Genomic DNA, 16038 nt, shown 5'->3' with positions numbered 1-16038 from the left:
TTTATTATTTTAATTTATTTTCGTTGTTTTTCGTTTATTAATTTTAATTTTGATTTATTTTCCAGTCTATTCGCAGGAAGGTGAATAATTTTCCTAAACTTTTTGATTTATGTCGTAACTAAAATTTTCTGCTAACAACGCTTTAATATAATTATAAAAAAAACGCTTATATTTGTACAAAAGGACATGAAACTCCAACTTGCATCATTTATAATATCCATAAAGAATTTTATATATTTTTTAGAAGACAAAATGTAAATATATATATAAGACAAGATGTGTTAGCAGGCCAAAGAAAATCTGTTATTAGTAAAATTTAGAGGGCTATGAGCGAGTATCTATCACTACATAGTTTGTAAAATTAGATCAGAGCAGTGTTATATAAGTTTAAAATTTTAGATTTCTAAATTGATGAAGAATATTTAGATCAGTTTCTAGATTTAGAAGTTAACTTTTGTACTTCATTAATCTACTACGAGGGTATACGTTTTGCTTGACCTTTGTAAAAGGCTAATGGGTTAAACCCAATAATAATTGGGTTTAACCTCCGTCCCTCAGACATACATCTATAACAGAGACCACATACATCTTTATTTTTTTAACTACAGCCGAATACATACAATAAAATTGTTATGATATGGGTGGCGTTGGTTACTATGTTCCTATCCTGCCGCTGCCTGGATTCGAATCCGCAACCTCCCAGTCTAAGTAGCCAAACAGTTAAAGGCTTTCATTTAATTGAACGAAGTATCATATTACATAGAATAAAAGCAGGAGATGTTTAATTCATATAATGGCAAATTGTATGTATCCAAATTGTCGGCGAATTGATAAACAGAGAAAACTAATACCTTTGTTTTAATTGGTTTCCTTTGAAGTTTACCTTTCATTTTTGGAAGAGTAAAAAATCAACTTATTGTGATCTTTCTTGAAGAATTTCGGTAAATGAGCTAGCTTACTATAAAAATTCGAATTTAATTTATTCGAAAAATTTTCGGCTAGAAAATTGTTTGGCCTGTTTCCATTATGATAGGCATGTTCCTAAATGGGCATATTCTAGTAAATATATAAATTCTTTATAGTGGGTATTCTATGATGCAAAGTTTGATGTGACCTCTTGTCCTATTAAATTTATAAAAAGCTATAAGAAAATTCGCCGTATAAAGCTTAATGTTCATATTTTAAGCTATCTGATTTAGTATAATTTCTTGGTGTATTCCTGAATATGCAAGAAAAATTTCATTAGCTTTTTCTTCGAATAATTTGTATCGTTTAAATTTAAATGTTGTAAAAAGAAATTAAAAAATTATTCAATGAGTTTTTCTGATTAAAATTATTCAAGGAATAGACTTCTAAAATTTTTCGAAACTATTTGGAATTGCTCAATTAATAAATTTTACAACTAAAATATTTAGTTAGTTTAGTTCTCTATGTAAGAAACTTAGGAGCTTTTATCCTTCATAGGAAGCTTAGAGATTTCGAAATACGAGATAGTAAAGACGATTAAGTATAATCATTTACCCAAAAATATACTGAACCGAATTTCAACCACTGTCAAGTGGTTAATCAAATCATATAAACAAATCACCTTTTGCAAAATTCAATTCAAAAAATTTTTTTTCTTCATTTTTAATTTCAAATTATTTTCAATAATTTTTAAAAAAATTTCTGGATGTTTGTTTGTGTTTTGTTTCGTATGTGATGGAGTTTTGTGTGTACTTGTTGCAGCGTCTGCCAGCTGTGCTCAACAGGATAGGTATTATCTTGGCCAGTCCGTTGGTAAGACTCGTTCAACCTATCATCTCATGCGCTCTCTAAAATGCTCGCCTTAATAAATTTTAATTTATTGCCTCGCCTAGCCTCGCTCGCTCGTATCTAATCGCTAGCTACTAAAATTCTAACCAAATTTAATGCCTTTAATATTTTTTCATTTACAAAATCTTCTATTGCATGTGGAAACCTTTTTTAATTTTCGATGGTTCCATCAAGATTCATTATAACCATTCGTATTGATTGAGTTTCAAAAATCTTGATAAGCCATCCATAAAATTTTTTCTTTCATATTGCGCATGTCTTTATTATTACTATTTTATTTATACAGTAATTTAAATTATTAAAAAATAAAAATAAAGCAAATTTTAAAACATTAATTAATCAATTTACTTAAAATCACTGAATTAAATAATAATTTAAAAGGAAGCTTCTAAGCAAACAGATATTTTTGCACTAGCTAATATAAAGCTTGAATTATTTTAAACTAAAAAATCTATTTAGTTTTAGAAATCAAATGAATTATTTATAAAACTTCCAAAAAAAAAAACATTTTTTATAAATAATTCAAACGGCAGAAAAAGAATTATACTTTTTATTTTGGTACGTCAAGTAAAATTAAAAGTAGAATACTTTTTATGTTATTCTAACAAGTTGCTAATTCTCAATTATTTTGCTACAGCTTTTGTAGCAGCTTTTAATATTTGCCCATAAACTCACGAGTAATTTTAGAATACATTAAGTAAATAAAAATTAGAGTAATTTTAGATTAGACAGTAATTATATTTATTGAATTTGGTATTTTAGAGTAAATTTAAATAAAATAATTTTAAATATTTATACTATGGAATAAACAATAATTTAAATGCTTTCATATTCTGATTTATAAAAATATTTTCCAACTTTTCTACAAGCAATCCGATTAATTGAAAAACATTTATTGCTCTTTTAAATACGTCTTTACGCATTCAAGTGCATTTTCGGTTATAAATCATTAATTATTATGTATTAGTTTAATCCTAACCATTCTCATCGAGATAAAACATTGCTCAGTGTAATCATTATTAATTCGAGAGATCTTAACCCTTACTTTGAAACCACAAAAGGTGAATAACCGGAAAAGATCATACGAAAGTGTGGTCTTCATTTATTAAAGGAATTGAAAAATTCTGTTAAATATCTTACTTTCATACCTATTTTAAACTTGCACCATATTCCCGAACAGCCTGTATTCTAGCTATAATATAAACTTGTAGGTTTATTTTAACCTCATTAATTATAGTCCAATCATCACATAATTTAATGAATAGGAGTTGCGACGGAGGTGAATATACTCAATAGTTTTTTTTTATATGAACCAAACACGCAAATCAGTTTCTACACCTATATTCATTTAATCTCGAAACGAATATGACAAATATTATTGCGTTATATCTCTCTAATTATAATTAATTAATTGCATTTCATCCTACCTTTATTTAAGAAAATTAATTAAAAAGTCCAACTCAAAACAGTAAAAAAAAGATTTACTTCGTTTAAAAAAAATTTTAATTTTCCTAACATAGTTTATGCAAATGGGGTAACAATCATTTCCAAAAATGGAGCCATAATAATTTTGATATGAAATTGGATGTTTATGTTTGTACCCAAACGAATTTGATTCAATCTGTGGTACATTTTTTATAATAACAAATATTGCATTGTAGACTTTGATGATTTTTCCAGCAATATAAAGAAGGTTTTACAAAAGTTCAAGCTAAAAAAAATAAGTAGTGGATATCATTCGGTAATTATTTGTGTACTATGTACTATGAAAGTTATTTTTTGGATTACGGCTATTTATTTAAGCAAAAATGAGAGCTTACTAATACTTAAAAATGCATTTGAATTTCTGTATAGATAGCTCAACGAAATTGCAGAAACAAAATATTTCACTATATATGGAAATGCTTGCAAGCCAAATAAAAGTATTCAAGTATTAAATACAATTAATTATGACTATGACTTTTTACTTATTGTTGTTATTACAGCTATGAATAATATAAAGAGTTTTTTAAGACTACCCTTAAGGTTACCAAAATCCAACTAAAAATTAATAAATAATTAGTTTTAGTTCTAGGTAATTAGAATAACAACTATTCTCTATTATTCACTGAGGAATTGGATACCATACTTTGTTCCAAATATATGACTTTAATTTATACAGCGTGTCAACACAATATTATAAAAAAGATTTTATTTACCTTCAAAATCATTCAGCGAAATCGTGGGTTAATTGAGGTCAGAACATTGCGTGTGACACATTGCGAGTGAAATTATCTATATATGTATAAAAACGGAAGCGGATTTTATTCCTAATTCAAAAACTATTTGATCAGTCAGCAAATACACCCGATTTTTGTACTTTTTGAGTCAAAACTACCTTATATACTGAGTTTTATCGAAATTGGAAATAAACAAAATTTTTCGATTTTTTACAATTTTTTTAAGGGTACCCCTTAGAAAAAATCGGAAAAAAATTTTTGTTTTGGAATTTGATGAAACTCAGTGATTGGGGTAATTTTGATCCAAAAAGAAAAAAAATCCGGTTAATTTAATGCTTGGATGCAGAGTTTCTAAGATATCGCAAAATTTGGATCGATTTTAGTCCGTATCTCAAAAACTATTCGACTAGTCAGCAAATGTACCCGATTTTTGTACTTTTTGGGTAAAAATTACCTTATATACCGAGTTTTATCGAAATTGGAAATAAACAAAATTTTTCCATTTTTTGCAATTTTTTTAAGGGGTACCCCTTTGAAAAAATCGAGAAAATCGGGAAAAAATTTTTGTTTTGGAATTTGATGAAACTCAGTGGTTGGGGTAATTTTGATCCAAAAAGAATAAAAATCCGGTTAATTTAATGCTTGGATGCAGAGTTTCTGAGATATCGCAAAATTTGGATCGATTTTAGTCGGTATCTCAAAAACTATTCGACCAGTCAGCAAATGTACCCGATTTTTGTACTTTTTGGGTAAAAATTACCTTATATACCGAGTTTTATCGAAATTGGAAATAAACAAAATTTTTCGATTTTTTGCAATTTTTTTAAGGGGTACCCCTTTGAAAAAATCGAGAAAATCGGAAAAAAATTTTTGTTTTGGAATTTGATGAAACTCTTTTCTTCTTTACAGAATTTGTAAAATAAAAGGACAGAAGATACGATTGATTAACGTATTCACGCACTACAGACTGGTGTAGATATTTACAGGGTGTTCGAAGTGCAAAATTTTAAATTATTTCTTGTTGGTATTTGATCTTAAAATGGACACGCTGTATACAGAAACTTGTTACAGTAGTATCAAACGATGTGAATGAATGGGTATAAATTTAAATTATATAGAGAACCATTATATGGGATCTAGTTATCAGAATGGTATGAGGGGTTGGTTTTATACATAGTTAGTTATATTTTCTTGTGTTGTATATAAAGCGAGAAAACTAATATTCAACAATAATTTATTGTCTTTATAATATTAGCAAAAACTTTTCAAATCTAATAATTTTAAATTTATGTTTGGTACTATTCCTACAATATGATTTGTTTTAAACAAAAATTTCTTAAAACAACAAATGGGCGTTGTTAGGCGATGACTTTCTTAGACTTTTCTTTTGTAAAGAATTTAAATTTCGTTAACATTATTTTTTGTAGAAAATTTTGTTAAAAAAAAATCTATTTAAATAATTGAACTCAGTTCGTTCATGTGTTCTGAATTTTTTATGGAAACTGATTTGATTTGATTTGTGTCCGATTTGAATACAATTTGGTATCAAGAAATGTTTTGGTATTTTAAAGGTAAAGTTCGTTAAAATCGACCGATATACAAATGTGGGGGGGGGAGAGGTTAAGTTAGGTTATATTGGCTGTCCACAAAGGACACACTTAGTTATAGAGCCCATTGTGATACCATATATGTGTTTACTTTCCACTGATAATTTCATTTTTCAGCTCCTCAATTTCAGAGGCTGAGTGCAACTCCTTCATGCATATACCATGCACTACACCAGCCCATCACAACTGTTAATTAAATTAATTTTGTTGCATGCAATGACAGGAATCGAGCCCGCTACCCTTAGCATACCGTGGATGAAATTGGTAACGCCTTAACCAACTGAGCTAATAGGGCAACGGTGTTATTATCTCAATCTCTGCTTAGCTAACGCAGCTCCTGCGCTACGAACACGTATTTTTAGGCTGAAATAGGATTAATTTTTTTCTATTACTTAAATAGAAAGAAAATTTAAGTATTGTCAATAATCTTACTGAAACATATAATCAAATTTATAAATAAAATAAAAAAGTTCATAAAATAAGTACTTAAATTTAATAACATAAATAAAAAAACAAAAAAATTTTACTGAATTACCGACAAAAACTAATCGAAATAAATAGGTATATAAAAATATTTTAAAAAATCATTAAAAATATAATTAATTATACATTTATTTATTTAATAATAATTTTTTTATCGAATATCATAAAAAATTCAATTTTTTTTTATATAAAAGAAACATTGATAATTGTCCTTTGATAAGTAAAAAAATGTATAATAAAATAAAACAACCAACCATATTGTTCGTTCGACATACCGTCTAATTCAGTCTTAAAACTAATTTATTAATCGATTGATATTAATTTATTAATAAGTTTTATTTACTACCCCCAGTATACAACTAGTACTCCCACCCCTACCCCTTGAGTGTGCGTGACTCCTTTCATGTGTTCATGTTCATATACGTTGATATATGTTTGTGTGTTATTGCGGCAATTTATTTGGACGTATTCATATTCAAACTAATAAAATGAACGCTTATAGATATATTATATTAAATTATCATAAATTAATTATGGTTGGTACTTATGGTCCGGGAGATGCACGGGAAAAATTCGTACAATGATTACGTGGAGATTTTAATAACAGTCAAATATATCCTTAGATATATCTCTAATATCTGTCAAAACGACAGTACTACATCTACTAACCCCAATCAAAAAGGAAATAATTAATTGAAATATGCCCGGAGAGACTTTATCGATATGGTTGCATCTCAAAACGTAAAACAATAGGTAGCGATGGGCAATCAACCACGTTGGATCAAATTTCGTATATTTACCTTCATGAAATCCGTGATTTTTGAAGAAAACAAAATTTGTATGTCCCCTCTGAAGGAAAATGGCCGGGCGAAATTCAAAGAAATACAAAAGGTAGACAAACCCATCGATTTATGTCTATTTTTCAAAATTATTTCAATTCTGGAGGGTTACAGTCCCTTCTTCACCTGATTGAAATTACGTAACCGATTATTTGCACAGAACAGTAGATTGGGAGACAATTTTGACTGGTATTATAATTTCTACGTAGTCATCTAGCATAGAATTTCTCGTACATCTCCCGACCATTTTTATGTATTTAATATTATTAATTTATGCTGTAGAGTGGTCGTAGAAGAGGGGTACGCGAATCGGTACGTGGGGATACGCCAAAGCTTTATTTTACAAGAGAAAACGTAAGTAATGAATCAACGAAGAATAAATATTTATTACTTCATTAAATCAATTCTCATGTAAAAATAATATACCGTGTGCTTATAATGAAGTAAAAATTCGGCAATTTTTTCACCTGCGTTTTCCAGGATTGATACAAAAATATATGTTTGTTAACCTGTCCGCATTCATGTCAACCATTCAATAATCTTTAGTCGCGTGATGAGAGATTTGCTGACGCGTTCGTTATATGCGTCTAATATTTCGTGCATTAAATATTCTTCAGCTTTGCAAATCATAACCTCTACTTAACACAGTTAATACAATAATTTTGCTTTCTTATGAGTCTATGGTCTTTAAAGACATCATAAAGTTCGTATATTTATTTATTTTCTCTCGTTTCGTCACATTTAAGTACACTAGTCCCAGCACGCTAGTGTTTGTTTCTCAAAACTTTAAAAGAGAGTAGCTAAAATTGTATTTACCGGTAGTTTTAAAGCAAAATGAAATGGGACCACACGGTAAGCACCAGCTTTCAAATAGATAAAGAATCATCGAAATCGGTTGACGTGATATTGAGTTATTCGTCCTCTTGTCGTGCATAATGAATGCAAATTTAAGACTTTTATGGTTTTCTCATGGATGGCGTTGTCAGAACTAGACCAAAATGAAATGAAACTACACGAGAAGCACCAGATTTCAAATAGTTAAAGAATCATCGAAATCGGTTGACGTGATATTGAGTTATTCGTCCTCTTGTCGTGCATAACGAATGCAAATTAAAGTCTTTTATGGTTTTCTCATGGATGTCGTTGTCAGAACTAGACCAAAATAATGGGACCATACGGGAAGCACCAGCTTTCAAATAGATAAAGAATCATCAAAATCGGTTCACCCAGTAAAAAGTTCTGAGGTAACAAACATAAAAAAAAATATCGAATTGAGAACCTCCTTTTTTTTTGGTTTGAAGTCGGTTAAAAAGTGAGTTATACCCAAATTAAATACTTTTTGTATGAATAACTATCACCAACCCAAAAAATTTTGCGAGCCGTAGATTCATGGACCAACAATAGCCTTCAGTTGAAATACTCTTACAACATCCCCCCCCCCTCCATCTATTTACTTATCCAATTATTATATGCCCGACGAACCAATAATAACTACTTCAGAATCTTTGTGATTCATCATTATTCGGGAGTTTATAATTGGACGTATGCTTTTATATAGGAGACAGTTCAGCATGAATTTTATGCAACATTTTGTGAAAGACCAAATCAACCATCAACATCCAGTAACCGTTGCGATTGTGTAAGTTTAAAACATTTCAAAGTCGTTTGAAATATTATACAGTTCCATAACTAACAACATTTTGGAAATTAACGTTTTTTATTAAGCTTTTGATTACTAACAATAGAATGAAATTAACTTAGAATACATATTAAAAATTTTAATTGGGTTTCAAAAAGGAATGCTAGTTGAAATAAATATTTTACGTTCTTAAAAATTAGAATAAGGTTACTGTGAATACGAACTTTTTTCTTGTGGAAAATATTTTAAACAAATGAAATGAACAAGAAAAAAAAATACTAATAATAATAATAATAATTGTATTGTGCCGTATTTATTCACACGCCATAATGAAAATAAATATGTTATTTTCCCAAGGAAATTAATTGGGTAACTTGTTTTTCTTTTTTAAAGTATATACAAAAATATAAATTATTATCCTGACATTAACGATGCGACAAAATATTGTAAAATGAAATCAGGTTATTTACTGTTATTTACTGCGTAAAGTCTCAACGGCAAACAACAAACTTCATAGACGTTAATTCTTGTATTTAACCTTATGTCTACTCCCATACAACCTTACAGCTTGAATTGATACTATGGAAACGCCTAAATAAATTCTCATGCACGCTGCGAATAGTAAAATTATTATTCTGATAATAGTTAAATAATAAATAAATAAATTTTATTATCATGTTAGCTTGTGAATATTCAAGTTTACAGTAATTATTAACATTGTTAGTATACCAATAGTAAAAACGGACGATGTTTGCATCGAGTTAAAATTTTTACTCGAAAGAAAATTTTACATTGTGTTAATATATTTTCTTTTGTCTGAGTGTAATTCTAAATAATTATCATACAAAATTAATTAAACAAAACAAAATAAAACAAAAAATTATTATAGAAAAATCTCATAAATATTTAAATTAAATAACATTAATAATTATAATATTCTATGTCTAGAAAAATGAACTATAAAAAACTCCCATAAACTAAAGACTGAATCACACCATAATCCACCAAAAAAGGACCAATCACAATTCTATCAAGATCGTATATCAATCCTTAATAATTCTAACAATTGATGTGAATAGCGTTTATATCGGGAGTTATTACCCATATTTCTGGCTAGGGGCTATTCTACTCTTCTTAAACGATTGTAATTTATGTTGCAAACCAGTCAAAAACCAATTTTCAACCAGTCCGTTTTTTGTGATCGGTAACTGAGATGTTGCTTAAATATTTCTGAAAGTAGTGGCAGTCATTATACTGGCTACCTTTTATGATACAATATTTGTTACCAGAAAACCAAGATCCACAATTAAGTTGTTATTGAGTTGGACAAACTCTAGTTTTAGTCGTATCGGTGAACGAGGCTCAGCTCTTACCCAAAACTTTTTAAAATCGAATCAAAATCCCGTGGAACTTTGTTTGGTTTTCTTTTCTTAATATCTTCATATCCAACTAAATTCACGTGATTCCAAGAAAGTCTTGCTATAAAAAATTGGAAATTGTAAAATTAGAGAAATTTTGTGGGGTCTCCAAAAAGGTTCAGCCAATGAAGGTCTTATGATCGTACTCGGTTTCCTTGGAGCAGAAATACTTTCCCAAAAATATACTACAATTTCTGTTTTGTATATTTCGAAATGTCTTCTCAAGAAACAAATGTCATTTGGTGTGATTTGGTCTTAACTGTTGTTCATATATATATAAAAAAAGGAGCTTTAAGCTTTTTTTACTCCAACGGACTCGGCCTTTTCTTTATTATATATCTATCTTGCTCACTAATAGTTTTTCTCAACTTTGAACTCTTTTTATCCTTGTCTATTTCATATTTACGTATACTTTTTTAATTATTATTGCACATTAATGTTCCATATAAATATTTTTTTTTATACATTCTCAGTATATTTTTGTTGTAATTTAATAAATAATATTTACCTTTCCATTTCAACTTTTGGTTTTCCTTATCATTTTACATACAGTATGCTCAACGAATTCATGCTACAAGTGAACTAATTTATTTGAATCTTGATTTCTCAAAGTTATTAACATATAGATATATTTTAGGTTAATATTACCGATTGTTAATCGAAATTTTATAATTTCGAAATCGTTACATATTTTGTTTTAATTATATTCATATTCGAACTGAAAACACAAGCATAAAAAAAAGAGTTGATATCCTTCTATCTTTCATCCTTACCATGACCTTGACTGGGATAGAAGGTTTCAATATCTGAAATTATATTCAAAATATCGAAGATTTAAAATTTTGTTTTATTATTATCTTTCGATATTTCAAAAACGAAGGCAGCTATCGAAAAATTTTATTGCTATTTTTCGTTCTACATTTATGAAGTTAAACAAAATAAATCATCAAAGTTGAAAATAAGGTAAAAATAATTTCAACCCTAAATCTAAAATTGCCTTGGTGCTCGTACTAAACTAAATCTAGTCACTACGATTAACTTCGTTATACTTCGTTTGACTGCTAAGTAGACATGAAAACTGTATGAGTTAAACCAAATCAATCCCGAAGTATAAACTATTTGATTATTTTCAACCCAGGCTGTGCTGAAAACTAAATGCAGAATTACCCTGACCCAAACTGACCTAAACGTTTGGGTTATAGAAGATCTATAATTTTCAGAAAATGTAAAGAAAGTTTTAACAAAATAAAAAATATGTTTTTTGAGATTTCAAAAACTTTTGCTCTTGTAATGTGAATTTGGAGAGAGGTTTTACATATTGTATAATTCTCTTTTAGACGCATGTTTGTTTCAGCTAAAAATTAATATTAAAATTTTTTTATAATTATCTTATTTAGAATCAAAAAATTTTGATTGATCTCAAATCATCAATCCTTGATAACTACATTTTTGAAAAAAATATGTCATGGTTGTAGTAATTAGAACATTATTTATGTTAAAAAAAATTCATAGCAAAAATAATTCAATCAAAGAATAGAAAATTATTTCTTGTTTTATAAATAAAGTGATGTGTGTTTTCTTTTAAAAAGTTGTAGTATAATTACGATCGTATTGATTTCTACATTTTCAAGGCCTAACTAACTTTTATTCTAGTCCGTCTACATATACTTTTCATAATATACCGTCATTTTATTACATGACCCCACCAAGCTTTTACACGGAAAAACTTTAGCTATTATACATTATCGTTTTAATATAAACAAGTTTGTCACTTAATAAACAGTGTCTTTTCCGAACGTTGGAAAATGATTTATTTTAAAACATGTTAAATTCCTATTATGACAAGATCTAGGATTCAAATGAACGCAGTTGATTCTCAAAATTCATAAGAAATAAGAATTTTTAAAAGCATCACTAATAATTCAATTTATTATCGATTGCTCTTCTAAAGTCAATGAATTGCACTGAGTGTAACTACAAAAAGATAGTGCTATCTTAGTTACTATTTCTCTAGTTTGTTTTTCTGTCACATCGCGAGAACTTATTCCTTTGTCAATTTCCATGATTTTAAAGCTTGTATTACGGGTTACTGAAAGAAAATAGACTCACGGTCTAAAAATGTACCGCTTAAATAAATATTTATTTTATTTCAACAAAAAATATATTTTACCTATATTACTGTTTAAATTACTTTATAAAAATCTGTTTTCTGCATTTTATGTCTTTAAAATTCATTAATAAAGCATTGCTTTATTTCGAAAATAGCGTATAAGTCACCAAAACGAATAGAAATTGCATATGGTGCATCGAGTAAAAGAAAAGAACGAAGTTTGTTTAATTTAACCCACGACTAACACAGATGGGTGTCATAAATAAAACGTATCTGTGTGTCTGTCTGTGGCATAGTAGCTTTTAAACATATGGAACGATTTTGATTTATGTTTTGTTTGAAAGGAAGTTCGATCGAGATTGTTCTTAACTATGTTTCAAAAAAAAATTAATCAACCGTTGGTAAATAGTGATCGTTAGCTAGAATAAAAGTGATGATTTTTAAAAGGCTGAATAGATTTCCTTAAAACACTTTCGATTAAATTACCTTTCAAAAAAAATTTAATTCTGTTTTTCCTTTTGGGATTAAAAGCAGATATTGTGTCGGAAGTTTTTTAAAACTATTTACACGTTTTACACTCGGTGTACCCGTGTAAATGGAAACGAACTGTCTAGTAATATACTAGATAGCACTATCTCTCTGTGTTTAAAAAGTGTATGCAAAAAGAACATCATATAATGAATGCTTACTGATAATACCAAAACACGCCATTCGTAGCTGTTGCCATCTTTACCACATTAGCTACAGATTGTCTTCTTTTTAAATCACAAATTTAAGTGAGCTAAATTTCTTTTGAATTCCTTATTGATGCATTCCTTATAAAATTTAATTTCTGAAACTGAAACGATACTTTGCAAACTATACTTCGCTACTGTAAGTATATTTCGCAAACAGTACTCAACTCATACAACATTATCCATTCTAAATTTTCAAAAGTTTCCTTTTTTCAATTAATTTTTAAAGAAAATTTTGAATGTGTAATTTTGTGTAAATGATACTTTTTGTAACGATGTAGCTTAAATTTTTAATAATGATTAGGTACTTAGATGAAACCTTTCGTAAAAATGAAAATTTATTAAAAGTAATTTGCATGTTTTTAATGTGGAATACGGTAAAACTTTTGAAATCTTAGAACCTAGATTGGCCTATTGATGTACATTAAGCTCTAGTGTAATGTTATGATATGATTTTTTTTCAGTGATTTTATTTATTTATTTATTTTTTTGTATATATTTAAGAAATAATTTTTTTCTTAACAGATTTTCTAATTAACTTCCCTAAAGTTTTAAATAATTGTAAATAACTAACTTTATGTTTCAATTAATAAATTTCGATACGAAATAAAGAAATTCAAAAAACTTTTACCTTATAATTCAAAGCCCTTAGTGAATCCTACTATTAACAACTATTAAACTCGTAATTTATTCTAAATTTAGGTGAAAATAAAGAAAATTTTAAGTTAAAATTATTTTTCTACCAAAACTGCTTACGATTTAAAAATTTCTTAAATCATAATGTATAGTTTAGAAAAAGAACCCAAAATCATTTCTTTATTTCGTATAAAAGATTGTGTTTGTATGCTAAAATTGTGTTTAAAAAATTGAATAGATACTTATTTATTTAGGCGAATAAGAAACGTGAACCAGCGCGAACTGGAGATATAGTTACAACATGTACAACTTGTGGACCTTATGGTGTGACGCCATCATCAATGAATAACGGATGTGCCACCGAGGTATGTTTCTTGCCGTTTCTTTAGGTGAAATCATTCAGAAATAATATTTGCTAATTTCACTTATTTGCATGCTAATTTTTGTGTTTATATAATCACAATGGAATACTGATTTTGAAATATTTATCATTTCTTTTTGAATTATTTAATTTGTCACGGCGAGTTTTCAATTGAAAAATAAAAGCTTGCAATATTGGGATTCTAGATGAAAATATTTCTATGGCAACTAAAAAATAATTTCAATTCCATTAAATTATTATTTAAAATCAATATTCCTAAAATTTAAGATTAAATTTTTATATTTTAATTTCTCAGTTTCTGTTTTCCATTTTTTATCGAATTTATTTAAATATAAAATTTTTGTTTTCATGAAAACCATTTCATTTTTGCCTGCCTGCTTGAAAAAAACTTATGAACATTATTTATGACCGTCGTTAAAAATGATCCGCATGTACTTATAAGTTTATTAATTTTTGTTTTTTGTAAAAAATTAATTATATTTATTAAAACAAAATTTACATTTCCCTATAGCAAATGCGCAAGCAATCTATCAAACAAATGGTACGATTTCTTTCTATAACAAAACAATTTGAATGTTTCGTTTTTATGTTTACAAAAAATCAAAAGATTTTATTTTATTTAAAAAATTTTAAAAATTTTTGCAGCTTTTGCTTTTAATTTGTTTAAATTTTTGTTATATTGAGAAAAAAACAGCAAGCAGCAATTTTAAAAATCTAATTTGTTTTCTTAAATAAAAGCTTTTTTTATTTTAATTTGCTTTTAAGAAAGTTTTGAAACTTATTGTATAAAAATATTGAAAATTTTCGAAAATATTGATTATTGAGTGATCTAGAAAATAAACATTTCATTACGAAAAGCTAAGTTCTTGGACGCATACTAGGGAACAATTTGACTTCCGTCTTGTTGTATAGTTTCATTATGCTTTGCTTAATTTAAAAGTGGATGATAATCTAACCTAAAAATATTTTTACCCCCAAAAAAGCAATCAAAGTCGTTTTTAAACCAAATTCGAAAATTTTTCCATAAACTTAAACTAGAATTTTTTATTAAATTTAATCAGAAATTCTAGTTTAAGGTTGGTATAACTTGATATGTTCTTTAACGTCTTCAAATTGCATGTTATCAATGAAGATTATAAAAAAAGGCTATACTTTTGAATTTATTCTGGAAATAAATGGAATTTACGAGATTATTTTTCCAGCCTTTCGTACCCAATATATATTTTTTTGCGAAAAGTCACCTATTTGAGACTTATTCATTGTGTTTCTAAGTTACATAAGATTAACGATAGAAATAAATACTACGATACTCGAAATAAAGTTTTATTTCTATAACAATGCCTCAACTCGGTGTCAACAAAATTCATCCTTATATAAAACTTTAGATGTAATAATTAGGAAACTTAAAAAAAAATCATACATTTATGTTTTTCGTTTCGACTTTTCGTATAATTATTAAGAAAATTTTTCTGAGTCACTCAATAAACTGAACTAATTCTTTGTTTAGATGTAAAATAAATCGTACTATTATTAATTAACAAAAAATTTTTGTTTTGTTTTTATTTTTCCATTTCTGCAACAAATTCTCCTGATTGATTGTACCTACCCAACTGCTACATACAAACACAGGTTCCCGAAGGATCTAATGGTGCACAGTCTTGTTTTGTACAGATACGCAAGAAAGAACCACCGCATCCGATACGCGTAGCGAAAACAATCGATGTGATTGCGAGAATCACATTCCCTACTGCCTTTGCCGTATTTCTTATATTTTTCTTCGTGCATTATAACAAAAATAACTCCACTTAGAGGCAACCAACAAAAATTCATACAACGATTTTAAATATTTAAGTAAAAAATGGGCATTTTTGAGGATAGATTTATTTTTTTTTTAAACGAACATGAAAAAACCCATAAATTATAATTTTATCGATTCTTAAAAACGCCCAAAATGTATTAATGTTGAAATTTTTGAAATTGGGAAAACAATTTTATATTCAAATAATTTAATTTCTAATTTTGATATTTGCAAAAAAAAAAAAACCATGTATCGAACTAAAAAATACTTTACACATTTTCAAAAATTACAATCCCCCATATTGGGTGGGACCTTAATAAAAAAAAATTCTAAAATATAAAAATAAGCATGATTAATT

The 16038-nt window shown here is 27.7% G+C and overlaps 1 protein-coding gene across 8 annotated transcripts in view; it reads left to right on the top strand.

Annotated features, from left to right (window-relative positions):
* The window catches only part of LOC123291644 (glutamate-gated chloride channel), a 132495-nt gene extending 116757 nt beyond the window's left edge, over positions 1–15738 (top strand). The window contains exons 11-16 of one of the 8 annotated variants that reach the window (XM_044871996.1): positions 66–80; positions 1729–1779; positions 7246–7317; positions 8522–8602; positions 13755–13865; positions 15512–15738. In XM_044871996.1, coding sequence (XP_044727931.1) covers positions 66–80; positions 1729–1779; positions 7246–7317; positions 8522–8602; positions 13755–13865; positions 15512–15691 — 510 coding nt within the window. In that variant the 3' untranslated portion in view covers positions 15692–15738. The remainder of the gene's footprint in view (positions 1–65; positions 81–1728; positions 1780–7245; positions 7318–8521; positions 8603–13754; positions 13866–15511) is intronic. The other 7 variants (XM_044871997.1, XM_044871998.1, XM_044871999.1 and 4 more) reach the window with 7 other exon arrangements.
* Positions 15739–16038: the final 300 nt, after the last annotated feature.

Source organism: Chrysoperla carnea, chromosome 2 (assembly GCF_905475395.1).
Source record: "Chrysoperla carnea chromosome 2, inChrCarn1.1, whole genome shotgun sequence".
NCBI classification, from domain to species: Eukaryota; Metazoa; Arthropoda; class Insecta; order Neuroptera; family Chrysopidae; genus Chrysoperla; species Chrysoperla carnea.
The sequence above is the reverse complement of the archived record's forward strand: the minus strand, read 5'-3'. Positions and strand labels throughout refer to the sequence as shown.